General features: G+C 37.8%; 1 protein-coding gene across 8 annotated transcripts in view; it reads left to right on the forward strand.

The window, feature by feature from the left end:
- The window catches only part of Bbx (BBX high mobility group box domain containing), a 218,316-nt gene extending 204,129 nt beyond the window's left edge, over window positions 1–14,187 (forward strand). For 7 of the 8 annotated variants that reach the window (XM_042676675.1, XM_042676681.1, XM_042676683.1 and 4 more), the window contains 3 exons: window positions 5,703–5,900; window positions 8,240–8,426; window positions 11,801–14,187. In XM_042676675.1, the coding sequence (XP_042532609.1) occupies window positions 5,703–5,900; window positions 8,240–8,426; window positions 11,801–11,888 (473 nt within the window). In that variant the 3' untranslated portion in view covers window positions 11,889–14,187. The remainder of the gene's footprint in view (window positions 1–5,702; window positions 5,901–8,239; window positions 8,427–11,800) is intronic. The other variant, XM_042676679.1, reaches the window with a different exon arrangement.
- Window positions 14,188–27,554: the final 13,367 nt, after the last annotated feature.

Below are 27,554 nucleotides of genomic sequence, written 5' to 3' on the forward strand. Positions count from 1 at the left end.
CCTCTAACACTTTGTGACTTTGTTGCTGTGGTGTCTTGAGTAGCAGTATGATGCTAAAAACAAAATATTCTGCAGCCCTAATTTTCTGCTTTGGAGGCCAGAAGAGTAAATCATGAGTCTTATGGAAGTTCCAAAGTTTAGTAGAAGTAATGTTGGTAATATTTAAATAGACATAATGTATATGGAACAAAACTTTGGAGAACACTGAGTAAAGAATGCATGTCCTTTATTTAGCATAGAATGCAAATTTCTTTTCAGTGACTAGGAAAAAAGCAATCAATTTGAGCATCAGAAAATTACTAGTAATTTAAAGTGACCCTTTTTTGATTATTTATTTCCATACCATCCCTTGTTTGGGTGGTTACTGTATGCTTTGTAAATTATCTATGCCCTTTACTTCATTTTCTCTCACCTATGGCCATATGAGTGCTTATTAAAACTTTACTTGGAGGAAAGAAACACATAAAGCAGAAAATGAAATCATAATACAGGATAATTTTAACTTTTGTAAGCCATCCTGCACAGAGGTGAAACAGGAATTGTTTGTAGCTAATGTCTGTTATAGAAATGTTGGTTTAGCTGAGGGTATGCAGCTGCTCAGCTGTTCCTGACTTCTGTTAAAAGTAGGAAAGGTAGAGTTCCATACATTTTCTTTACAACACCCTGTGCCTAATTGCTTTTGCAAATCACTTTTACTTTTTTTTTAATGCAAGTGCTGAGCCTTGAATCTGGGCCTAGATCCTATTCCTGAACTCCTTTTGCTCAAGGCACTCTACCACTTGAGTCACAGCTCCATTTTTGTCTTTTTCTGTGATTAATTGGAGATTAGTTCATATACTTTCCTGCCTGGGCTGCCTTTGAACTGCACTCAGCAGATCTCAGCCTCCTGAATAGCTAGGATTAAGAACATGAGCAAATGGTGCCTGGTTGCAATTCACTTTTTCAAAAATGTTATTTATTAGAAATCTTTAGATGCATCTAAGATTTAAGTTCTAGATCTATCATCTGTCTTAAGTATTTTTGCTTAGGTATTAAAATTCAACGTGGCTAAACCACTGCTAAAAACCTTTGCATATGGCTTAAGAATTAATTAAAGGTAGAATTTTCTGATGAACTGTGAGACCTGACCTCTTGCTATTGTATATATCTTTCCATAAGATGTATTACCATAATTTCATGCTTAAGCTAGTATTCATTAAGCCTGAATAATTATTCTACTATGATGATAGTTAATATTTAATAACACTTTATAACTTACAGAGGGCTGTTGTATATTTTTAACAATTTTTATCTTTAACGGCAGCCCCACTGAATTAAGGAGGGTTTATAACCTAAACTAAGAAACTGAAGCTCAATCAACAGAAGAAAATGGGAAAGAAACTAGTCTTCTGTCCACTTAAGCACTTTGGCAGCTATAATTTCAATTTCTCAAGCATGTCTATAGACTTTTACCCCTCATTTAGTTCAGGTGTGGTTAAACACAAATGGTTTCCTACCAAGCAAAACAAAAACTTCAGTCTTCTCTCCATCAGAGAATAGTTTGTTTGTAATGTAAAAATGCAATTTCAGGAGTACAAGAGTTTTTCAGATATGATCCACTAGGTCTCTTTTTTGCAATTTCAATAATTGCCATATAATTTAAGTGGAATATCCTAGGATTTTAGATAAGGTTTATTCTACTCTTTTCTTCTGTTTCATTTGGCATTTGACTGCTGTTTGTGCTTATAGAAGACCAACCAAAGGCAATGACATTTCTGATCTGGCTATAATAATCTTAGTGCAACTTGGAATTCTACAGTTGGAAAGTGAATTTTGTGATTCTTGTTACCCTCTGGGGTACAGTCTAAATACAGTGCTGCTTTCCCAAAAAAATGTACTTCTCATTTTGGATATAGGATTTGTAAAAGATGACAATCTTTTTTAATTTTTAATGTGGCTCCAGGAGTGAGTCCACATTATCACTCTCAGACGAAGCACTCCACAAGTGTTATGGTATTGTTGAGAGTAAAATCTAGCCCCATGGACTTGTTCCACATTGCTTGGAAAGTTTTTTGTGTTCCAATTAAAAGTCAAAAGTGAAATGACTAATTTTCCTTTTGAGGATAAAGCCTGTCTCTTTTCTTCCTTCCCCCCCTCACATTTCCATTAGTTTGAGGAGAGGAAGAGGAGCTTATTTTCTTCTCTGAGCTCTTTTTGTTTGATGTCCCATACCACTCAGCCTTTTGTTTGCTCTTCTTTTGTTCATCATGGCAGAACTCCATCTACTGTTTTATTCCAGACAAATATTTCTTTGGCTGAACCTTATTTACCTTCCCTAATTCTTGTATTTCAGAAAGTATGTTACCTTCTCTTCAAGGTCAGAAAGACTGACCTGAAGTAGAAAGGCTAATCTCAGTATAGTTCACTAAACAGGGTCAAAGCATGGGACAAGACTCTTAATTTTTCAAGTGAAGAGCCAATTTATTTCTAGATCTAAGAGGTTTAGAGAAGACTTCTTGTTTGTTTGTTTTGCTTTGTTTTGTCAGTTGTGGGGCTGGACTTAGGGCTTGGGCACTGTCCCTAAGTTCTTTTGCTCAAGACTAGCTTATTTATTTATTTATTTATTTTTTGGTCGTGGGGCTTGAACTCTGGGTCTAGGTACTGTTTCTGCACTCTTCATCTCAAGGTGAGTGTTCTACCACTTGAGCCACAGCACCACTTCTGGTTCTCTGGTGGTTAACTGGAGATAAGAGTCTCACGAACTTTGCTGGCTGGGCTGGCTTTGAACTGTTATCTCAGCCTCCTGAGTATCTTTATAGGCGTGAGCCACTGGCCCTTGAGAAAAGACATTTTCTAAGTGTCATTACCACTTCCTAAGAGGACTTATGAAAACTAGTGTGTGTTTTTTTCTCTTCCACTAATCTGCAGCCTGATTCTTCTCTTTACTATCTCCCAGTGTGTTGACAGTAGATAGATATATTTTGGCAGATAGACTAGTCTTTAACCCCTTTTCCCTGTCAGCTGATTTTAGATCCTTTCCTAGTCTTTGGGCCCAAACTGTGCTTTCCACTTGCAACCTGGCCTCTTTGGCCTCTTACTGTGTTTTTACTAATCCATCTGCAACAGACTAGTAAAGGAAAACCATCAAACAGAAATGTAGCTATTTGAAGGCTCATCAATAAAACAGAAAACAAAGAAAATAGTTCTAATCAAAGCAGTACTTTTCCTCAGCTTCGGAACTTTGGAGATGAAGGTTTGTTTTTCTCTGGCCAAGACCCTGATTATAGTCTGTGTGACAAAACTAATATTGTTTTATGGAAGAATGACTTCTTTAAAGTGAATCAAGTCTGAACCTATCATTACATAAAGATAACAGTGGCATGGTCCCATAGTTAATAAACTACAAATTAAAGAATAGAAGCAGGTCACTCTGATAATTGTTTGTGTAATCCATAGTCTCTGTGTGGAAATAGGTCATCTTTTCCCAAAACACTTGGCCATTTTGTTGTATCCATATCTTTTCCTTGGCTCTTCTTTATTCTGATGATAGTATACCTTTCCTCTCTGAAAATCTTCTCACAAGTTCTCAATTTCTTTTTCAAGAGGAAGTAGTAGAAAGGGAAAAGGTTGCTATTACAATGTGCATGTGTAATACTATGATAATATGGGAAAGACGAACAAGACTCCCTCTGTAATTACCATGGACAAATGATGGATTTGGATAAGAAAATAGAAAAGTTGAAGCCTATGAATACACAACAAGTTAATGCTCATTATTAATTCAGATCTTGGCTTCTTCTAAGAGGCTAAAACAGTCATGAAACCTGTTTGAAATGTTTCTAACCAATTTTCTTTTATTACATGCAAAGCATTTATTGAATTTTAAATATCATGCATGGTGGTGCATAACTGTAATTCCAGCTTCTCAGGAGGGCAGAGGGTTGGGAATACTATGGTTTGAGGCCAACTTGAGAGAAAATGCTAGCAAGACCCCATTGCAACCAATAAGCTAAACATCTGTCATCTCAACTACTATAAATAAGAGGATCACAATATAGGCCAGTAGTCCTGTTAACAACACAAATCTCTACCTAAATTTTAGAAAGGTGGTAGCATGGTTCAAGTGGTAGAGTGCCTATCTAGCAAGCACAGAGCCCCATGTTTATCTAAGTGAAGCTAAGTGTCAAAGTGTAAATACATTCTAAGACTAAGCAGTAGTTTGCATGATCAGAATTACTCTGTGGTTGTGGTAGATGTACAGTTAAAATTTTTTTCCCCTGACTTTTGACTACTTGCCTGAAATGATGTTTGGAAGCATTTTCAAATAGGTTTTGTTTTGTATTTTAAATAGTTGCTATTTCAAGTCACAACTCAGCTGTGTTATTAAATGGGCTTTCTTTTTAGTATACTTGAAATTATTTCTATTTATTTGTTTACTTATTTTTGAATGTGACACCTGGAATCATCCTCTTCAGGCCTCATTCAAGGACAGGTCACCATAATTTCCATGGCAAAACCTCTTACTAATTCATATCCCTCCCATCTCACAGAAACACCTAAACCCATTAGGGAGCTGGGTTAAATTCTTTAATGAGGACTACACAAGTATTTATACCAATAACACTCTAAATGAGTTTTGTTTTGTTTTTCTTTGCAGTATGGGAGTTTGAACTCAGGGCTTCCAGCTTTCTTGGCTAGTATAACACTGCTGACACAGCCTTACTTGCTGGTTTTATTTCTTCTTATTCTGGTTTTTACTTTTTATGTTATATTACTTTTTTATATATATTACTTTTTTATATATATTACTTTTTTATATGTTTTTTGTAAAAATACTGTACAGAGGGGTTACAGTTACATGAGTAAGATAATGAGTACTATATTACTTTTTATGTTACACTTTTGCCAGTCTCTGTCTGCCTTTGGATCCCTCCCCTGATACATATCTTTAGTTATCCTCCATGTTTTGTTCTTTTGGGGTTTATCATGCCAAACTTGGATTGCTTAATTCACATTATTCCCCCTCTTGGTCAATAATGATCTCAGTGCCTGTCTTAAGAAAGTAGATAGAAAACTACTACCGAAAAGCCTTTAGGCTACTGAAATCAAAAGAAAAATTTAAATCCCAATTATAAAAAGCTTATGTACTCTTAAATGCTTCCAAAATTCATATCTGCATGTTCTCTCCTTACTTTTAAGGGAAGGATAGGAAGGATGAACTTCAAAGGAAAGAGAGTATATAGGATATATATATATATATATATATATATATCATATACATATGCATATATATATACACACATATACATACACACACATGTATATGTCTTCCTTTATGTATTCAGAATTACTCAGAATTCAGTAGTGTGCTATAGATGACTTACTGTTTTAACAGTGTCCTATCCATACATGTATATTTAAGAATAATATATTTTATTTCATAGTTCTCTGAAGATACAACACTTTTACTGTCCCAGTTCAGCCGAAAGAATTGCAGATAGGGTTCTAATAACAAGAAGTATTTGTGATATCCTGGGATAAAATTTACATACAATTTTCAGGATCCACTGACTTAAAAAAAAAAAAGTTTTCCCCATCACTTCTTTGAAAACTGAATGTAAATTCTCCATTGAGGTGGATTAGAGATTTAGAAATGCTTTCTTCCCAGAGCAAAATTGGTATCTTGTATTGTGTTTAACTGTATATGCTTTATCTTATTCCAGCCATATTTTCAGAAGACAAAAATACTATAGAGCCTGCTCTTAAGGTTAAAAATGCCCTACCCACTTTCAACACTCCAGAGCCAACAGCAATGCAAGAACCTCTGGTGGGCAGCCAAAAAAGAAAAGCAAGGAAAACCAAGATTACCCACCTTGTCAGGACTGCTGATGGCCGCGTATCACCAGCAGGAGGTACTTTGGGTAAGAAAAGGGAGCTTTTAGGTCAACATATCTAGAGCCAGCAGGTAGCTGTCATGGTCACATTAGTCAGCAAAGGTATATAGGCCAGCTGTCTTTCCTTATTGAAAAATGGGTCTGTTCTATAGCTTCCTATAAGGCCTCCATACCCATTTTTGTTCCCACTTTAAATCATAGCTACTTTTCTAAGAGTATATCTGAATTCCTAGAAAGGAAAGATAATTTTTAGGACTGTCAGCTTCTTTTCCTCAGCATGTACAAAATGAGTCTTGATTAAGTAAATCCCAAAAGAGCTTCGACTTTCAGGGATACTGGATGAATCTTTGCTATTCATGTCATTACAGCCAGATTTATCAGGTATTCAACCTAATAGACTAAGGAATCTTAAAATGCATCTAGCATTTTCTATAGAGCTGACTCAGACTACTCCAGGAGTCTGAAATGCATCTGGAATTTTTTTTAACTTTTTTTAAATTTTTACTTTTTAGTTCTCTAGACCAAAAATCCAGTACATTTCTCCTTTTTCAGTCATAGTCTGTGGCTTGTATTTGTTGATTTTGGTCTCCCTAGCAATAGAATTCCTGGCTTTAAGATAAAGGTTTAAGGCAGTGAGTGCTATTGATCATTATTATCCCCAGAGAAACCTTGAGGATGCTATGCCAGCTGGGCAGTAATGTTCTAAGCCGTTGCTCGTCAGCCCCTCTGTCATTTTATTTTGTCTGGTTTGGGTTGATCTAGTTTTTCAGTGAGATGACAGAATTAGAAAATTGTTAATTTTGTGCACATGTTCTTATGTTTTATATACATTAATTAATAGAACCATAAGCACGTTAAATATTCTAGATATTTTTCTCTCTTATATGAGATGGAATCTACCAAGTTGAGTTATATGTCCGAATGCATTCTACTAAGTAGAAGTAGGACAAAGTCTGAAATCTTGAAGTACTGATAGTAGTCCAACAGGCCTCTCCTTTCCTTCCCAATCTTGGTTCTGTTCTGTGACTGTTATATCCTTATTTACTTGTGATTGTCCATTTTCATTTGTAGAAGAACTGAAGATTCTAGGAAATAGGTTTTTTTTAGGATTTTATTTTGTTAACATATATTTGTTGTACAAAGAAGGTTGTGAGATTCCCATATAGTCATACAGTGTTTCCCATATAGTCATACAATGTTTCCCACTCAAACTTACCCTCATCATCTCTCTCCCTTATCCATCCTCCCACTTTTTTTGTTTTTGTTTTTTTGGAATGTTTTTATTATTTTTAAGTAGTTACACAAAGGAATTGCCATTCAACAAGGCAGTTTATGAATACTGTACCTCTAGATCACCCACCTACCTCCCAACCCACCCCTTCCCTCACTTTTCTTAATTTTTATATTATGTATGGAATTAACATTATCAACAACAAGCTTTATCATTCTATTTTCATACTTGTATATAATATACTTCAATTATATTCACCTTCATATGCCCTCTCCATTAGCATTACCTACTGGTACCTGCCACCCCAGTCTGTTTTACTTTCCTGTCATTTCATGGAGGAATGTGCCATGCATTATTTTCATCCTGATATGTGAAATTGCTTTTCTCTTTGTTCATATTTAAAATCCAAGATAAAGCCAGCTGTATTGGTGTACACATGTAATCAGAGCACTTTGGAGACTGAGGCAGGAGGATCGCAAGTTCCAGGACCACCTAGAGTGGCATAATGAGATCCTACCCAGAAAATAAATAAATCAACTAAATAAGCAATCCTTCTTCTATAGTGTTTGCATAATAAAGCATTCTCATTTCCAACAGGTAGAGTTGCACAGTACCTTCATCTGCCTCTTCATAAATATCAGAAGATCCTTTCTCTTCTTTTTAGTGTAGGTCTTCAGAACAAAGCATGGGATCTTACTAGAATTGATCTTATGAGGATTAATCCCTTAATTTTTGTGTTTCTTACCAAATGTTCAAGTTGCTGTAGTAGGACAGACATAGCATGGCTCCCTAAGAAGTATTTAGTCGAGGGTCTCAACTACAGAAATCCCTTGGGCTTTATTTTAGCCAAAGCTTATTTTTCCTTCAAACTTGACCTTGAACAAAACATAGTTTATCTTCCGCTCAGCTTCAGGGCACAGCACTGTCTGTCCATGGTTGCAAGTTTCAGTTGAGCTTAATAAAAGTGCTTTGTCATTGTACAAGAGATTCTGTGAAAACCTTAATATTCAGTGTGGAGCAGAAGTGAACAGAAAAGCATGCTAACTCTTTCACTTTGTCTGGCACAACATTTCTCAGCAACCCTTCTCTGGAGAGCAGACTGATGCTTTTATAATGGATTTCTCTTTTGTTACAGATGACAAACCAAAGGAACAACTGCAGAGGAGTCTCCCTAAAGCAACTGAGACAGACTGCAATGACGACTGTGTACACAGAGCTGAGGCCGGGGAGACACGGAGCAGCACTCCAGAAATGCCTGCTGTGTCTGCGTTCTTCAGCCTCGCTGCACTGGCAGAGGTAGCAGCCATGGAGAATGTGCACAGGTTAGTGTAGAGTGTGAATGGAGAAATCAATGTGGAAACCTTTGATCTGGCTTGTGGCATTTTTACCACTTACCAAGGTTCTGATTTAGATCAAAGGTACCTTGGTTTATATGAATTGTTCTAAAAGTACATTTGCTAATTATCCCTATAGGAAAACCCAAGGGAACAATATTGGCTGTAGTTAAACTTGATTTTCATAGAAAGCCTGAGCACAAGGAAACAGTATTATCTAGTAAGTGTGATACCAAATGGAAATTTGAGTCCTATCTCAGTCATCTTAAGCATGAGCATTAACCTCTCTTGCCCTTAGATTTTCTTTTATGAAATGGGTGGGTGGCACTCATTTCACAGAGATGACTGACATATCCCAGTGCTTGCAATTAGGAAATGTATCTATTGGAGATGGTGGTAGTAGTGTCACCAGCTATCAGAACAGCGTGGTTCAGGAGAAGGGAGTATCTTGTCATCTGACTCAGTGTGCAGAAAGCTGGATTTCTCTTTGACTGTGTGATTTGCTGTAGAGTAATTTATTTCTCTGTTCCTCAGTTTGCTTATTTTAATTGCATATGATGTAAAGTATATGCCAAGGAATCACAGAGTTGTTCAGATCAGATGAGATCATAGTAGTGAAAATCCTAAAACTCTTTGACCTTGACAAAGTCCCACAGAAAGTATGCTAAGTTCCAAGTGTATAATTGAGTATTCTGGTACTTATTGGGTCATTTGGGAAAGCAGTACAAGCCTTTTGTAAGGCCAGATTTTTTTTTTTTTAATCCAAAATGGAGTAGCCATGCATGAGTATCTTTCTTAGACTTTGAATCTAAAAGCTCTTGAAGCCTGTCATAATCTGAATAAGCACCTGTCCGATTTTATGCCCTTTCTCACATCCAGGAAATCCTGGTGGTCCATATATGAGTTTTGCTTTCTTTTTGTTCTTTACCTGTCATATTGCAAATCTACTGTCTCACAGTCTGTATACATTTCTAAGAAGAGGAGAAGGTGAGGGTTAGAATGCAGTCAGAATTCAATATATAGCCTACAATTTAAGAAAAATGAAGGAAAGGATGGGTGAGAAGGTTGAAAGGGATGACATAGATCAAGATGCATCATATACATAAACTGCTTTTTAAATGGCAACTCCTTTGTACAACTACTGAAAAATAATAAAGAATGTACTTCAGTTTTAAAAGGTCACATGTACCCCAGAAATATATAATTATTATTTGTCAATTTAAAATTACATTTCAATAAAAGAAACCACTTTCAATTTTTAGAAAGGAAGAAAAATCCAACTAATATTGATTACTAGCAGTTTGCTATCAAGCTGACAAATGGTTAGTGTTCTTAACATCTAGAAAGACCGATCACCTTGCGGTCTTGTAACTTTAGCCCTTGTCTGTTAAGGCTTACCTTACAGCCAGCCTTATTACCTGGGCTGCTCCCCACTTAATTATTACTTAGGCATCACTTACTTGGTTCACAGAATTAGGGGTAGATATTCACAACCTGAGCTATTGCCCATGAACACAAAACACTCAAGTTCAGGAACTTAACACTGCAGTACAGTTTTACAAAATACAGGAGTTACGTGTGTGTGTGTGGCCAGTCCTGGGGCTGGAACTCAGGTCCTGGATGCTATCCCTGAGCTTTTTTGCTAACACTCCACCACTTGCAACAACTCCACTTCTGGCTTTTTCTTGGTTATTTGGAAATAAAAGTTTCACGGACTATACTGCCCAGGCTGGTTTTGAATGTGATCCTTAGATTTCAGTCTTCTGAATATCTAGGATGAAAGGCATGAGCCACTAGTACCTGGCTTAGGTAGATCTTTGTATTCACATTTTAAAGGTAGTGCAGATGGTTAATTAACTTGTTGAAAGCACCTAGCTAGTTCTCACTTGTTTTAGGAGGTCTTTGGATTCCAGAGTTTGCTCTCTGCTCTAATACACATCCTAAGCACATCATAGACACTCATGAAGAATATTACCTCCAAGTTCTCTCTGTCTCTCTCTCCCTCCCCATCCTTTCTATTTTTTATATTCTGCTTTCCCTTTCCCCCTCCTCCTTTCCCAATACTTATTAAAATTCTCTTGGATCTTTAAATATTATTCGATAAACCTTAAGGCATAAAATAGCATTTCAATTTCATCTTTTCTTGAAAGAAGCTAAACATATTGAACAACTGGTGCTTACAGAAGTCACACATGAATGAACAAATTAATCCAGAGGTTTAATTCTAATACACGTTTTGTTTTTCTAAAATCCTAACTATCTTGTACTGTTCAGTGATCATGGAATCATTCATTCCCCCAAATGCTGTGTCTATATTATTTTTCTTTTTGTATACATGAGGAGAAATTTCAATATAATTATAGAGCTGATGATATAACTTGAATCTTAAAACAACTCCTTTTGTTTGCATACTCTGAAGATAAATACTTTACTGAAAAGTAAAACTTTTTGCACCACAGGGCAGTAGAGAAGACACAGAGGTAGATGCTCATTGCCCACAGTGACAGGCCCATTCGCAAGTTCCAGGGAGGTGCCCATTCCCATCTTTTTACAATGAGAAGATCTGTAGAAATTGCCAAGAATTTTTTTTAACAGTTCTCATAACCCTGGAGCAATCTGTATATTTAACTACCAATTATACAAGAACTAAATAAAAAATTCATTTTCAGCCCTGTCTGGAGTTCTCCCTCCATATGTATATTGATTGTGGCCCAGATAGGCTAGATTTTCTTGCAATCGAAAATCCAGTCAAGTGCTTGCTTCCCACCACCCGCCACCCCGCTCACTTGCTCTCTCTCCCCATCTCTTTGTCTTTTTCTCCTTCTCTCCATTCTTTCCATGTCCCTGTCAGACTTTATAGAAAAGGATTGATTCTTCACTCACTATGTACTCATTGCTTTTACTGGCCTTAAGTTTTAAATTGTGTGTATTGTTGTATATCATTTAAGAAATGAGCCAGGGATTACCAATTTTATAGGAGTTTTCTGTTGGGGAAAATGAAGGAAGGAATGTCATTTTTGGTGTCAGTTCATCAAGAGGAAGATAGTTATCCCAGAACCTTAACCTGTGATTGAAAGTTTTTCACTTCTTAATGAGTTTGAATAGTTTGAAATGGAAGTGTTTAAGTGTTTGGGGCCAGAATGAATGTTGGGCATTGAGATTTTAAAAAAAAAAAATGCCTCAGCAAAAGAAAAAGAAAAATGAAGAAAGCAAAAAATAAAACAAGTAAAGACAAACAAAATTAGTTTTAATAATGTAAGCAACAAGCCAGCTTTTGCTTTTTGCCATCATTACCCATTGTGTTCTCATGCATCTGATGCTGCACCTTCAGTGATTTTTTTTTTTCTTCTCTTGTGTTACAGAGGTCAGAGGTCAACTCCGCTCACCCATGATGGACAGCCAAAAGAAATGCCACAGGCTCCTGTACTTATTTCTTGTGCTGACCAGTGATGCACCCTTTAATTGTAAAACATTGTGCTTTACCTACTATCCTAGCCTTGTCTTTACCAAGGGATGCTAGTGAGTCCATGTATGGAAAATATAAACTGCAAACAAGTGCTTGTTGCCCTACATGGCCCAGATTCACTTGAAGCAGAAGTTAGCATCCTGGGCCAGTTCTTTCAGAACCCAGAATCGTTGAGGGCATCGTTATCAGTCTGATAATGAGCAGAAATAGAATAATCCTGGAGCTCCGCTTTCCATTGAAGGCTTTTGGCGGTAATAGGTGGTAACTTGGTAAAAGGCTGCCTTTACTGTAGCTCACCCAGCATCTCTTACCAACGAGAGAGTGTGAAACTAGTTTCATATATTACCTAGTTATTCTTTCAAAACAAACAAACAAAAAAAAACAAAAAAACAAACTGACGCACTGCACTAGTTATTATTAGATATTCTTAGTCTTTTTTGTACATGGAGATTTAAGTTCTAAGATGGTTTATATAATAGGTTATACCTACATTTATATTGTAGAATAAATATTAAAATGCCTGTTCCTGAGACTCCCAAGCAGGGTGGCAGGCAGCAGATGTACCATTGTTAGCGGTGTATGCTCGGCCTCGTGGTCCATAGATTCTGCACTTTTATATTTGCCACCAGAGTGGTAATTTGCTGGCAAAGAGATATGAGAGAGAAAGGAGAGAGAGAGAGAGCGAGAGAGAGAGAGAGCGAGAGAGAGAGAGAGAGAGAGGAAAAAGAGTTACAATTCTTACAATCTGAATTTTTTCTTAGCCTTGAGAGACCAAGAAGAATTTGCTTGGGGCAAATTGTGGCAAATACTTTCCCATACAAGGGAAGAGTCCTGCAGATTACAGATTCCTGGTGTTTTCATGCCTTGAGGATTCTTCACTTTTTACACAGAGGTCTCTGTGACCAATGGATCGTTCATACAAACAAACAACAAAAAAAGACAAAAATATTACTCAGAAGTGACCTTAGTATTACTTCACTATTCTATACACATTGAAGACACTCCCTTCATGTGGACCTTTTCCATCCATCAGACAGACTGGACGGGTTGCGATTGCTATGCACAGCCGAATTGGCACTATAGGTTTTTAGAGAGCCATTTCAAGTTTGTGTTGTTGAGGGGAGGTATTGAGTAAAGGATGAGGGAGGCATGTCTGAGGAGGGCCTCTCAGTCAGATCACCTGCAAGTTTCTGTTTCCTTTTTATGTTTTGTTGCTTTTAAACATAACACCAACTATCCATATGCTAGTGCCAAGTGGATTAACTGGCTCAGAACATTCAGCATATTGGCTTAACCACCTGACGTTCACAGTGTCTTGTTTCCTAGCAACAGATGCAAAGTGATAAATCAAAATTAGTCTGAGGCTGCAGATGTTACAGGGTATTTGTTCCATAGCACAAAGTATTCCCCCACTCTCGTGTCACAGCACAAACTACCAAATTTTAATTATTGGATTCCAGCAATAATTTTTAATGGTTTTCAAATGGGCAGAGTTTTGATAGTGCTAGTTCAAGTTTGAAGCTTTTGAATTAGATCTCTAAATGGTGACAGTTTACATGGTTTTACCTAGCTTTCTTATTTATACTTGACTGAATTGTAATGATTTTTTTCTAATTGTAATTTGACCTAATAGCCATATAAAAATGACTCTCTTAATACTGACTAGGTTTAGCTTCTCATGGTTGTAGATATTACTTCAGTTTCGGTGCTGAGAAATATGTACAACGTTCTAACAAGATTATAAAATGATATCGAGGGCTTTTTTTTTTTTCTTTCCCCAAAGCAAGTGAAGAGGACAGCAGAACGTTAGAATGGTATCCTCAGAAATGCATATTCATTGTGGGGATAGAGGAAGTAGGAATCAACAAAGGGTTAATCAGTGGTTATAAGTAACCCCATTCACTTAAGTGAACAGCCCCAGTTTTTAGCATACTATTTTTACTATGATACTGTTTTGTTAATGCTTTTAAAATTTCAAAACAAAAAATGAATGTTTGAAAATTGCTGGGTCCTGGTGTTTGGTGGTGGTTTGGAGTTTTGGACCGCTTGCTAGCAATGATTTAAAAATTATAATTAGCTAAAATCCAAAAACAAATAAAAAAGTAAGAACCCAACAACAGTTGTATGGTGCAGAACATGCATCTTGACAATGGTACTAACTTGTTATTCTGTAGAACACATTAGAATAGATCTATTTTTGCCAGAGCACCCTCCCTCAGTCCTCCAGTTACATTTCACTAGAGTTCCTTAAGAGATTGCTGTATATTCCTGGGACCTTTTTTTAAAAGAAGAAACAAAAGATTACTTTTTTCTATGTGATTAATATCTTACTTGATCTGCTTTTCCTAAACCTCAGTGGCTTTTCCCTTAGGCGGGAGTTAGGGGTGGGAGGGCAATTTACTGGATATGACTGTTTTCAGATACTTTAAAACAAACCTTTTTGTAGAAATGCTTAATTTTTAAGCAGTTAGGCACTGAGAGTAGCAGAAATCCTGCAAAGCTTTATAGTTCTTTAGGCGCTCGCCTTGTCGTTTCTCTGAGTGAAGTCTTGATTTCAGTACCAGTGCTTCTTATGCCCTGAATCTGCTCAAGAGGGGTGTTGATGTTTTCAGGTAACAACATTTGTTAGCACAAATACTTCAGACCAATGTGTAGTGTCCAGACCCTACTTATCATTTCATTTCATTTCATTTCTCTCATTTTTTTTTATTTTGGGAAATCATATTGGTGTGGTGTGTACGTTTAATCTGCCAGCAAATACCATCTACACTAACATTTGTCCCACAGTGTCCTGGAGAAAAAAAATTGTTGCACCTTATGTATATCTCAAACAAACCAAAATGTGATGCTCTTCTGCTTTGTTTTATTCTAAATTGTTGTATCATATCTTTCTGAAACCATTCTGGATTTAGTTGAAATTATCGATATTTATGCTCTTAATCTTAATTTCTGGATTCAAACCTGTATATAAATCTTTTGGGAAAAAATTGTCGTAGCCCTTCTCTGCAATGCTGGAAGTGGAAGATTCCGTCTCAGATAGAGACGCAGTACTGTTCCAGTTTTCTTTAGCCTTTTATTTATTTAGTTATTCTGGGTTATTTCCTATGTAATTTTGTGTAGAGTATATTGTAAGTAACTAAAACTGCAGCTCTAAGAAGCGGAGTGAAAGAAAAATACTGTAAGAATCCTTGAAGTTATTATTTGTTGGGTACTGTATATGAGATCAGGAAAAGGAAAAATGTCCCACACTCCCACTGCAAATTCAGGTTCTTGCACCCAAATTAGGCTAGTCCTTGAGTTTATATCAAAATTCTTCAATTCATTAAACCCCTTTTTGAGCGGTGAATCATAGTATTGTAATTCTGATAGTCTTTTGCCCCACAAATATCAGAAATGGTTCTGTCCTATCAGACGTGGTCCCAAAGCCATACAGGAATAATTCCCGTGTAATTGTTACTCTACTTCCTGCCATTGCAACTAACAGAAGAAAGATAGTGAGGGAACACTATGAACAAAAAGAAGCATCTGAACTGGGCTGGTGGCTTAGACTCTGACATATTCAATCCCTGTTGTTTTCCTGCTAAGTAAGTCAGATGCTATGTGAAGTCATAAAAAAAATTGCACTCTGCAGTCTTTGGCTCAATGTATGGAAGTGTTTGCACATGTGTAAAATTGCTATAGAAGTTCACTGCAAACGGAATGACATTTGTTTATAGGGTAGGGTAGGGAATACTAAATAGCTCTGTTCCAACCAAGCTTGGCATTTTGGCATTAATGTGAAGCAGTGGGACCATGCTGCCTGCTCAACTACTGTATGAGTCCGAATCGTTCTGAAGACCAGCAGCGGGAGGCTGGAAGAGAGCACCCACACCACACGGAGAAGCACCACCGCCACTGTGCCATCACAGGAGAAAGGAAGAAAACCAGAGGCCTGGGGTCATCATTTGTAAAGGGAATGTGGGGGTGTACAGGATGCTGTTGAGATTCCCCTTTTGATTGCACTGCTCCACAGAGCCCCTGTGTAAGGCCAATCCTGTTGGGCTACCTCGGCTTTTAAAGTTCATTTCAGTAAGTCCTGTTTCACAAGTTTTGTCTTTTTTTTTTTTTTGCTTTTACCTTCAGTGCCACTATTTTCCACTGCAGTGTTTTGACTTTATAAATCACCTTCTTCAGAGAGAACAATGTATTGCCGGAAATGGGCAGTCGACGCAAATGCTGTGCTGTTGTTACATTTGACCTATAAAGTATTCAGAGTGACTAGGTGGAAATTAAAATTTAGCTTTTCTCCCACTTAGGTCTTCGTTTTGCACCTTATACAAAGTGTACTAATGGCTAATTAGATGTTGCTTTTGTTTATACAAGCATTCCCAGAGTTAGCTTTGTACTTGGTTGTATTTGAGTTTGGGGATCCTTAAAAATTAGATTCACTAACAGCATACCTATCATGAAACAAAGAAGCCGTTGCTAGTTCATTGAACCAGATGTGTCTGATGAAGCTATGGGGTTTGGTGGACTGCTAGCTTTAATTTGGAAGTGACAGCTAAGTTCATTTTGCTTCGTATTCAGTGACTTTGTCCTTGTCACCAAGGACATTATCCTCCCATTTCAGAACAAAGAAGCAGCAAAAGATACACTTGACTTCCTCATACAGCTCATCTGTCTGTGCCACACTTCCCTTCAAATACATGAATAGATATTTTCTGAGGAAAAGAAGTTTCCTTTCTGACCAAATTTTACCTGTTTTATTATAATTTATACTAAAGCAGAACTGTGTAGTTCATAAAGTTCTGTGGCCACTGGTTTTTTTTTTTTTTAACTTTGCCTTTTTCTTGGCAGTCAGTGGTCAAAACTGATCATGCCCCCTTGAAATTGGATTTTTATGTACAGAACTAGTTATTGTAAACGTTACTGCTCCTTCCAAAGATTTCCTGATAACTTGGGCCAGAACAGGTTCTTGAATAACAAGACTAATCAGATGCCTCCAAACCCCTTGTACCACAATGCAAATCTTACCTCACAAACTCTTAACGTAAATCGCAGAGACACATATGTTTCATGAATTATCACTGAGTTCTCTTTGTGGCCCACCAGCAAGGGTGGGCTCATGTCCCCTGTCACTTGAGTGCCTCGGCTCTAAGAGCAGCAGAACCGAGGGTAGGGAAGGTTTGCAATCTAGAGCTCAGTAGATGGCTCAGCTACATTTGGGGGAGTGGGGGAGGGAGGTTGTTGGTTTCATTTCATTAGCACCAAATCCTTTTGTTCTCAGGAATATTCTCTCAGAGAATAAAAGTACCTGAGATGCAACATACCAGATTCTGAGCTTGCTCATAGGTTCAAATTGCTTATTTACATGTCATAAAATCAACCATAGCTCATTTGACCACCTGGTCTTAAGTCTGTTGACAAGTTCAGCATGACTTAATCACCTTTTTTATTTTGTTTTGTTTTGCTTTGAGAAATTGGCTTGGTTCTCTTTAGAATTGGTGTAAACATGCCATGTAATAAATGATTTCCACTTAATGGTACAACAGAATTATTGCTTTCTTAGATGTATGTGTAGTAAAGTCAATATACACATTTATATAATTTCTTCAAAATCTTATACCTAATTTGATATTTCTAAAAATTGCACATGTATGTCATGTGTATAACATGCTAAAGTACTTTAACTGTGATCTTAAAACAATAAAATATTTAATAAAAATTTGAAATATTTTAAAGATATTCAAATATATTTCTTTATGTTCACACTACCGGCTTTTCATCTACCATATCCACTAAATACAGAAGAAAAATAATAAAAATTACATTCGACTATTTCATCAATTGATGGTCTCCCCTTAAAATGCAAGTCTGTGAGATTCACTCACTACTCTCGGAGGAGTTGTTATTGATTTCCTTACTGTAGAGGAATTGAGTCCAGCAAAAGAAAGAAGATATTTGGTCTTCCATTTGGAACAAGAGCCTTTGGGGCATCTCTGCGAGAATAGATCTGAATGTGCTATCTTTCCTGTACCATAGCACAACTATATAGATGTGAGATCACTGAGACCATGACCAACAGTATAAACTCAGACTTCATATTTGCTGAATGCAGTATTCCTGAACCTTAGAGCTTTTGGTGGTGGTGGTGGTGGTAGTGAACTCCATTGGAAACTATCAAGCAGGCTTTGTGATCTTTGCTCTACGTTCTGGATCCACCTGCTGGTAATTATTGTGTTTTTACCATTTATCTATAAGAGTATTATATAAAGCTGTTGGCTGTAGAACATAAGTTTTTCTTGAAAAAGTTGGCATGTTTCTTGTATTTGAGAGATATTGAGCATGGTGATACATGCATATAATCCCAGAACTGAGGCAGATGAATTCAGAGTAACAGGCCAGCGTAGTCTACGTACTGAAACGCTTGCTCATATTACAGCTCAGAAGCAAGGTGCCAGCAATTCTTTCTAGGGTTCCTAAGTGGAGAACTAGAAAAATGACATTTGCAGGATTTCATTCTAGTCAGAAGCAGCAGCTCTAGCCACATGAACAGTGTCCATATACTAAGTTACCTAAGAAGTCACTGGATCTAAGGCTTTTGTTTTTTAATATTATTGTGCCATGCTGGTTGGTCACATCCTATTTAAGTGAGGTGTTAGTCAATCAAATGACCTATCATGTTGTTGTAGACCTGAAATTAATCCTCCATGAGTTCTGTCGAGGGTTCCTACCCCCAGGATCTTGGGGAAGGCTGAAAATTGGAAACCAGGAGGGATGGAGGGAGAAAGTTTTGCTCCCTATGGCTGAGGGTTTGGTTTTGTTTTTAAAACAGGGTTGTAATTTCCAGGGGTTTTAGTGTCAGGTCAGCAGTGATTTCTCCTGGGACCCTGGGCCCTGATTCATCTACGCAGCCACCTAATTCTACCCATTTACCAGTGGCTAACATCTGTAACTGTAGCTACTTGTGATGTAGATCAAGGAAATCCTGGTACCAGGCTAGCCATGAAAAAAAAAAAATTCAAGAGACACTGTGTCAACAGAAATAACTGGTCCTGAAGCTGTAGACGCCAGTCATCCAGCTACAAGGGAAGTATAAGTAGGAGGATGGGGTTCTGCCTCAAAAGCCAGAGCAAAAGGGCTGGAGTCATTGCTCAAGTGATAGGATAGCAGCCTAGCAAGAGTAAAGTCTTGAGATCAAACCCCAGTCTTATCAAAAAAAGCTATGACTTCCTCTTCGAAATAAATTTTAAAGGAGTTGGTACTTTAGAACCAGTAAGTAGTTACTGGAGATTTGATGGTGTGAAAAACTAGGAATAGGTTAAGCTCATGATTTTATATATAGTGCTATGTAGGGTTTTTCTATTGTATGCTTCTTGAATTACATACTACTTCAAGGCTCTACGTTACTGATAATAAACTTCTGGGAGTAGGGTTAAACATTGTGGTGCTGGGGGGAAAAAGTAACTGGGCCTATGTGTACTATAAAATTGCCTTTCTGCTTTTCAAAAGAATATTCAGTCTTTTGCAAGAACAAATAACAGTAAGTGAGCTAAAGTCAACCCTATTTCATACGCACTACGATTTATACTAGAGAAAATAAAAATATTGACCATAAAGCTTTGGCCTTTTTGGAATTGTAGACATTTTCAAATATAAGCCAAGCTAAAAAGGTTAGGAATCTGGGTTTAAGTACTCATCACTATCAACTTCAATATTTTCCCATGTCTCACCTGCCACCTATTTTCTCTATCACATACCCTAACCCCAGAAGGTAGGCATGCTCTTTGTAGAGTTCATCTGAATATTTCAGATAAATCTTTAGGGAGACAACTTTCATTTGCAGCTAATTTCATTTGTGTGTGTGTGTGTGTGTTCTCTTCATGCTTCCAAAGCTTGTCCACATCAAGAAGAGAACCCCATAAAACTACAGAACAGAAGTGCTACAGTGAAGGTCATTGGGAGTCAGGAACCGTGTCAGACTGGATATCTGTATTTACCTTCTTGATCGGCAATTTCCAAAAAGACTTTACTTGATCAAAGAGTCCTTTTTAAGACATCGTTTTTTTGTCTCACTTTCTATGATCTTTTCTTCTCTTCAGACTTAATGACTTAAAAGGCCCAAAGGCTAAAACTTTTATAATTTTTGTATGAACAGTATGGCTTTATTCTTTTCAGCTGAGTTCCTACTGCACTCTGTTCTCCCCTAGGCCTTCAAGAGAAATTTCTATAAAGAGGGGTAGATACCAAATTGTAGGTGAACCCTGGAAGACAATGGCCAAGGATTATTTTTAAGTGAAATTCTAGGTCATCAGGCCAGATATTAAAGCATAAAATGAAATCCCTTTTTGGAAAAGAGAAAACAGTTTAAGAATCTCTCTTGGAGACTATTTTGCAAAATATTTTGTTATACATAAGAAAAAATGTGATAACTGAAAGTCTCCTGAGAATGAGAGAGAATGAAAGGGAAAAAGGAAAATTCATATAAGTAGGGCTTAGATGTTTTATGTTTGGCACCCAAGTGGTTTTAAACCTAGCAATAAATATAGACAAGAAATATGTCCAAACATGACTATTTTCTTCTGATCTTTTTATTCATATCAGTGGTGCTGGTGAATGATCAAATACAATGTCTTCCAAAAGTAAACACATCAAACCACTGAAAAATACGTATATATAATAGATATGACAATATGTAAATGCAAAATCAGACGACTTTCCACAGACTTACCATATTGAAATATACTTGATGTAAAAACTATTGATAAAATCTTCCACTCCAACTCAAGGTATAGAAAGAATCCTTGAGACAGATACTGGGGAATTTCAGTAAAATAGTTTCTTTTGCCATATTTTATCTTAGTTTGTATACTTATCAGTGAATTGAAAATACGTTTAGAGCAATATTCTGCACAGGAATCCTTAATAAAACTTGATTAAAAGGAAGACAAAGTATTTAGCACATTGATGCTAGTCATACCTCCCTTGTATGTCAAAATCAAAATCTTTTTTAGGATGAAACTGCTTAAAAACAGTAATCCATTCCACTACTGTGTCTAAGTTCATGGAAATTCAATTCATATACTTTAGCTGCAGAAGAGTTCTCTTTACCCACAGCTCATTTCCATCAAATTGCTTTGACCTGTTCCTATAAAAACACTTTTGTTCAGCGAATCTGCACTGGAAGTCTACTATGTATGAATATAACAGAATCTGGAAGGGGGGGGGGAGGCTTAGTCCAAAGGAGGTTAGAAGGTGTTGGAATGCACAACTGATAAGGCTGGAGATGAAAATCAAAAGCTTTCAGAGCAAAGTGACGTGCACTTAGGGAAACTCGATGTGCATTTTGAAGACTTTTTAAAAAATATGTTACTGTTCTACTTTAAGAGAATTTTATTTTTAAAGCACTTTCTCACAGAAGAGATCTTGGCACAAGGAATTGAGGATGCTGCTAAGACAAGGCCACAGAACACCCAGTCTAACAGATCTGGAGAGATTCATGTTGCTTTGTGTGTGTCCCAGGGCAGGGAGCATCTCAGCTATGTTCATTCCAGACTGAGGTCTTTGTGAGGTCAGATAGCAACCAGCTGCAACTCTGCTTTGGTCTAAGGATATTTGAAACATAAGGTCAAGAAGTACAGTTTAAAGATTTGGCCTTGTAATTAAAGAGATAATTCAGATGACGAGACTCTCTCTTTGTTCTCACTTGCGTTCCAACTCTTTCACAGTGCTAGAATGAAATTATTTCAATGATGCCAAGGGTCAATGGCTTACATCTGTAATCCTAGCTACCCAGAAGGCTTACATCTGAGAACTGTGGTTCGAAACCAGCTGGGGCAGGAAATACTGTGAAATATATCCAATTAATCAGCAAAAAGGAAGTAGAACTGTGGCTCAAGTGCACCAACATTGCACGCACGTGCACACACACACACACACACACACACACACACACACACACACACAAAGGGACAGCACCCAGACCCTAACTTCAAGCCCCAGTACTGGCATTTTAAAAAATGCATTTCAATCACTTGATTTCTCCCCAGTAATAGCACCCGCCACTCAAAGTTATTTTTCTTTTTTCTTAAGAAAAGCTGTAAGAACTATAAAGATTTTAAGGCTGGGTCAATGCCCAGAGACATCCTTTGCTCTAGAAGGGTTCCTGGAACAGCAAGGAACTTCCCTGAAGGATCTTTGATGTGTGTGCCATCAGCCTTCCCTCTCCCCACAACTATATTTGAGATCTTCCAGATGTGAGCCTTTGCCAATGGTCAAAGGATGCTGCTACATAACGTAGCCATACCCTAATATGACCCTGCAGGATTACTTTCCCTCCAGGACTGCTGAAAGCTTTGAATCTTGATATTTAGACTAAACATGTCCCTCTATATGGTCAAATCCAAATAGTCTCAATAGGAATTAATAGTTAATGGGTTTTTTTAAAAAAAATAACTCCTCAAACACCTTCTTTAAGTAACAAGATCATCTCTCCTAGGTATGAAAACTGCACTGTAATTTATGTAAATGTAAAGGATTTAATTTGAAGTTCATCAGGCATCTGACTGTAATCCCCCAAAGACACAGTCAATAAAATCTGTGTTGCCCAAGTCTTTGTTTGGACTTCTCACCATTCCCCAAAGATCTGACTTGAAATGAGTAAGTGGCGTTTGGAGCAACTTCTTGGTGCAGAAGACTAGGGCCAAGGCAACAGGAAAGACAACTATTTCTAGCATGTCACAGGCCTACCTGGCCTGGCTAGGCCTCTCTAGTTCTCACCAGAATGGACACCAGACAGCTAGGAAGCTTAATACATTCCTCTGCAGGACACTTTGAAATCAGAATTGGTTCCAAATTTTTGTTCTGGCTATTGGCATTTATCCATGTGAATTACTTTTTTTGGGTTCCTCTTTCACTTCTACCCACACATCCAATATTCCATATGCCTCCTTTTAAAAAACAAATGGTTTTCTGGTCTGGGTGTGCACTTTTCTCTTCCTTTTCTGGGTTGCCTTTGTGTGACATTTTAGCCTGCCGCCACCACCACCTGCTCTTCAGCCAGGGATCTATTTTAGGTAGAATCTGTCCCAGCTTTTGAGTCTACTGCAGGGAGCAGCAACATCACGAATTGGTGGCAAGATGAACCAGTCAAATCAGTTGAGAAGTAATCTTCCTTGGGAAATGGCAGGGCTTGGCCTACATTGACAGGCAAAGCAGGATCAGCCAAGTGCTCAGACTGCACAGCTGCTTGGCCCCTGGAAGGCACCAGAACTTCCCCCAATCCAGCATTTACACACACACGCACACACACACACACACACACACACAGAGCTCACTTTGCCCTTTGGGGGAGCACTGTCTGCCTTCAACCTCCAAGATGCAGAACAGAGACCCCAAGGTTCACTGCTACAACAATTCATACTTTATTTGTATTAATTTATTTTGAGGGTAGTATTTTTTTCATTTAGATGTAGTCCTATTCATTTTTCTTAAACCATTTTAACTTCTGAACTTACAATACTTATGCTGATGTTGGAATGTGAAAAGCAGGAGAAAACTGATTTAATGGGAAATAATGGCACTCTTTTCTTGTGTCCCTAGCACCACAGACATCTCTTATCCATAGTTTTGCTTTCTGTGGTTTCTATTCTTCAAGATTGACTAAGGTCTGAAATTATTCATGGGAAAATTCCAGAAATAAACAATTTGTACGTTTTAAGTAACTTTCATTACAACATATTGGTATAACTGTCCTATTTTATGAATTCTTGTTAATCTCGAAGTATATTCGAGACTCGAAGTATATTCTAGTTAAGTATACATAGAAAAACTTCTAGTATACACAGCATTGTTTCTCCCTGGTTTTAGCAGTCCATGGCGTATCTCAGAATACTCTCTGAGGTCAAGTTTAGAGATTTTATTATATTCAAAATAAAAGATGAGATATCTCCATTTATTTCTCCTTCCTGACCACCTCACACCATTTGTTTTGTTTGCCATGCTAAGAACAAAACGCTGGGCTTTGCAAATGCTAGGTGAATGTCTTACGACTGAGCAACATCCTCAGCCTCTGTTTGCCTTGAGTACAGCTAATACTGTGTCATAACAACTATCCAAGATGTTTAAATAAAATCACCTGCTTCAATTCACTCTACAGCCTAACGTACCTTTCAAACTTTAAAAGAATTTCATCAAAGAAGAGGCCAGTGGCTCAAGCCTATAATCCTTGCTACTCAGGAGGCTGAGATCTAAGAATCTCTGGTTCAAAGCCAGCCTAAGCAGGAAGGTTCATGAGATTCCTATCTCCAATTAATCAGCAAAAATCTGAAAGTGGAGCTGGGGTAGACTGACCAAACTTGAGCGTAAAATCTGAGATAGTGCCTATGTCCTGAGTTCAAGCCTCAGATTTGGGGCACGTGCACACATGTATGTGTACACACACATACACACACACACACACACACACACACACACACACGCAAGAATTTTGTCAACCACCTCTCACATTCTCCTGACCTGACTGTGTAATGAGTAATTCTGGTGTAAGTTTGTATAAACCTAAATATATTCATTTCTATGGAGTTTCCTTTTCATTGATACTCACGGAAGGTAAGGGTGTCTCAGTTTAGAAATCATTTGAAAAGAATATCTCCTCTCAATGTCCTTGCCCTTCTTGCAGCAGACTTCGAGGACTGTATCTCTTGTGCCATGAGAGGCTGAATGTCTGGCTTCTTCCCAGATCAATACGTGTGCTGTCGCCCTGAAACAAGGTCTCTCGGGAACCTGAGCGAGCGAGAGAGCGTGTCCTAGACAGCGTCAGTTCATTTGTACCTTCCACTTGGCAATGATTATCAGCCAGGGAATATTCTCCTGAGATGGCTGAGACCAGGTCTATTTCAAACGACTTCGAAAGGACAGTGCTCTCATCCCATACTTGAGGAAATTGCTGGCTGCGGAGAGGAAAAGAGGCAGCATTCCGAAATGTAATCGCGAATATAACTAAAATGGGAAGCAATTTAAATGTATTACTGGACAAAACCATTCGTCCAATGAGCATCAATACCCTTTCTGAAGGAGGGTGTTTGTTCCAGATACCTTCTCCCTGAGTTTGGAAGAAATTTCTCTTACTGGAAACAGCCTTTGAGTGTCATTTGAGCTGTTTGCCATTGAAACATGCTATCAAGGAGTCAGATTTTTCCACTTATGAACACAACTCTGTTGGAATTACTGTGACACTGGCAGGAATGACTGGTATCTCCAGAACCAGGCAATTTTGTTTGCCAAGAAGAAGGGTCATCAACTCCTTGCTCTTTCTCCAGGACTACCTTTGACAGATGCTGCCAAATTCCTGTGGAAATCACCACACCATTACCCACTCTTAAGACGCATGCTATGTTGCTAATGCTGTCTTTTTCTTTTAATTGTAAAGGTGATGTTCAGAGAAGTTACAGTTACATAAGTCATGTAATGAGTACATTTCTTTTTGAGCTGTGTTACCCCCTGCCTCATTTTCTCCAGCTTTTCCTCCCCCCACTCCCCTCCTCTCAGGGTGTAAAGTTCACCTCCAACAGTCAGCCTTTGTTCTTTGTCTCACCATTAATGTGATTTCCCTTCCCATTCCCAAATCAGAGAATCTCATATATAATACAAAGGGTACCAAAATCAGAAACAGTGACAACAGGGGGTAAACCAAGTGGGGGAATGAAAGAAAAAAGAAATAACTGCAAACAGTACACTAAGGAGAAAAAAAACTTCTTGTTTACAGATCTTGTGGTTCATTTCTATTAGCATCATTTTATAGGTGATATGTACATAGCTATTGAACTGTTACGATCCTCTGCTAGAATGGCCCTTGACATAACTAATTATTACAAATAAGGGAAAACTGGTATCCCATGTTTCTTTGTGTCTGATTTTCTCCCAAGTCTTTTCATTTTCTTGTGAACGGGGCAATGCCATTCTATCTGATGGAAGCATAGAATTCCATTATGTATTTATGCCAAAATTTTTTGTCTGAGTCAGCAAGAAATAGAAGACAAATATCTGGCCCCCCAAAAGCTGCAAAGCTCAGTCCCCTCCTCCCTAATCCGAAGATTGGACCCGTGCATGCAGCCGAATTGAAGTTGTGCAGGAAGAATGTGTACAGCCTTTTGCATGAGGCTCACGCTTGTGATCAGCAGCCCCAGAAAACATGGTCACAATGGAGCCAAAAGGCAGTATGCCACTTCATGAGAGATAGCTTTCCATTTTGTTGGGCTAGGTAGCTTCTCTTTGTATAAGCCAAAGGAAGAATGTGGGTTTCCTCTCACTTGGACTCTGAAAACAAAGTGTTTAGAATTTGTTTTTTTAATAGTTTTCTTTTTTAGATGATATGGAAATCATGCATGTGTATGTATTACAACACCTCAACACATAAATACAGAATAGGTACAAATCTATGACCTTCAGCATTGACCATTTCTTGAGAACAGTCACAATCCTCTCTACTAGCTAGTTTGAAATACACAACTAACTGTATCCACCATGGTTACGTAGTGCTACAAATTGGAAATTATTCTTCCTACCCAACCACACCCCTGTGTCTGTTAACATCTCTCTATCCTCCACCCCACTGTGTCCATTAACAATCTTCTCTCTAGCCCACACCTTGAATATAATATATATATACAAAAAGAAGACAGAGAGAGAGAGAAAACAGTCTGTTCACAGTAGAAAGAGAATACAGACAGCCCCAGGATGGAGACAGAACAGGTTGAAGGGGAATCACGCCATGTGAAGAATGTGGAGTGGGATGGCAGATGGGGGCTTTTGGAAAACTGGAACCCTCCTTAGCAAATCCTTAGCCCACCATGAAAAACACATTCTCTGAGATTCAGTCAACTGGGGACATTGGGAGGGATGTGGGGAAGGCTTTTGTAAAGCTCCTTAGTAACTACCATTTTATTGATGCTTTGACTGGACACATAGCTTTGACTGAGGTAAGACTTTGCCCCATCTCTATGGTGAACCTCTGTATGACCTGACCTTCGTCTCCATATCTCTAATGTGAGCATGATAACATCTACCTCCAAGGATCACTTTGTACTAAGATACTATATTTGAACCGTTTCTGTAAATTCTAAAATGCTATGTATAACGTGACTTCTTTAAAGAAAGCAAAGTTTTGAGAGAATGAAAAGACAAGTCATATGCTGAGAAGAAACATACTCACAAAATGCATACATTTTGAATACATTTTGTATTCAAAATATAGCACTTAAAACTCAATAATTAGAAAACAAACCAAGTAAATGATGAGCAAAAGTTCTAAACAGACACCTCATGAAAGAAGATCTACAGTGAGTAGCAAGCATATTGAAGACAGGATCAACATTATCTATTGTCAAGAACTTACACACTAATGTAACTATGAGCTGCCACTGCAAGAAGAGCCAAAGTCATTGGAGTTACCAAGTGCTGGAGAGGACACAGAGCATCAAAAACTGCCATTCATTTGTTCACAGTGGGCAGGAGTACAAAATGGTGTCACCACTGTGGAACACTTGAGCCAAAAGTAGTGATACAGCAGAATTCAGCAATTGTCATTTAGACATTTTTCAAAGTCAACTAAAACTTATGTCAACACAAAAACTGCATGTAAATGTTTACAGCCACTTCATTTATAATAGACT

Source organism: Dipodomys spectabilis, unplaced genomic scaffold (assembly GCF_019054845.1).
Source record: "Dipodomys spectabilis isolate Male_0828 unplaced genomic scaffold, ASM1905484v1 ptg000032l, whole genome shotgun sequence".
NCBI lineage: Eukaryota > Metazoa > Chordata > Mammalia > Rodentia > Heteromyidae > Dipodomys > Dipodomys spectabilis.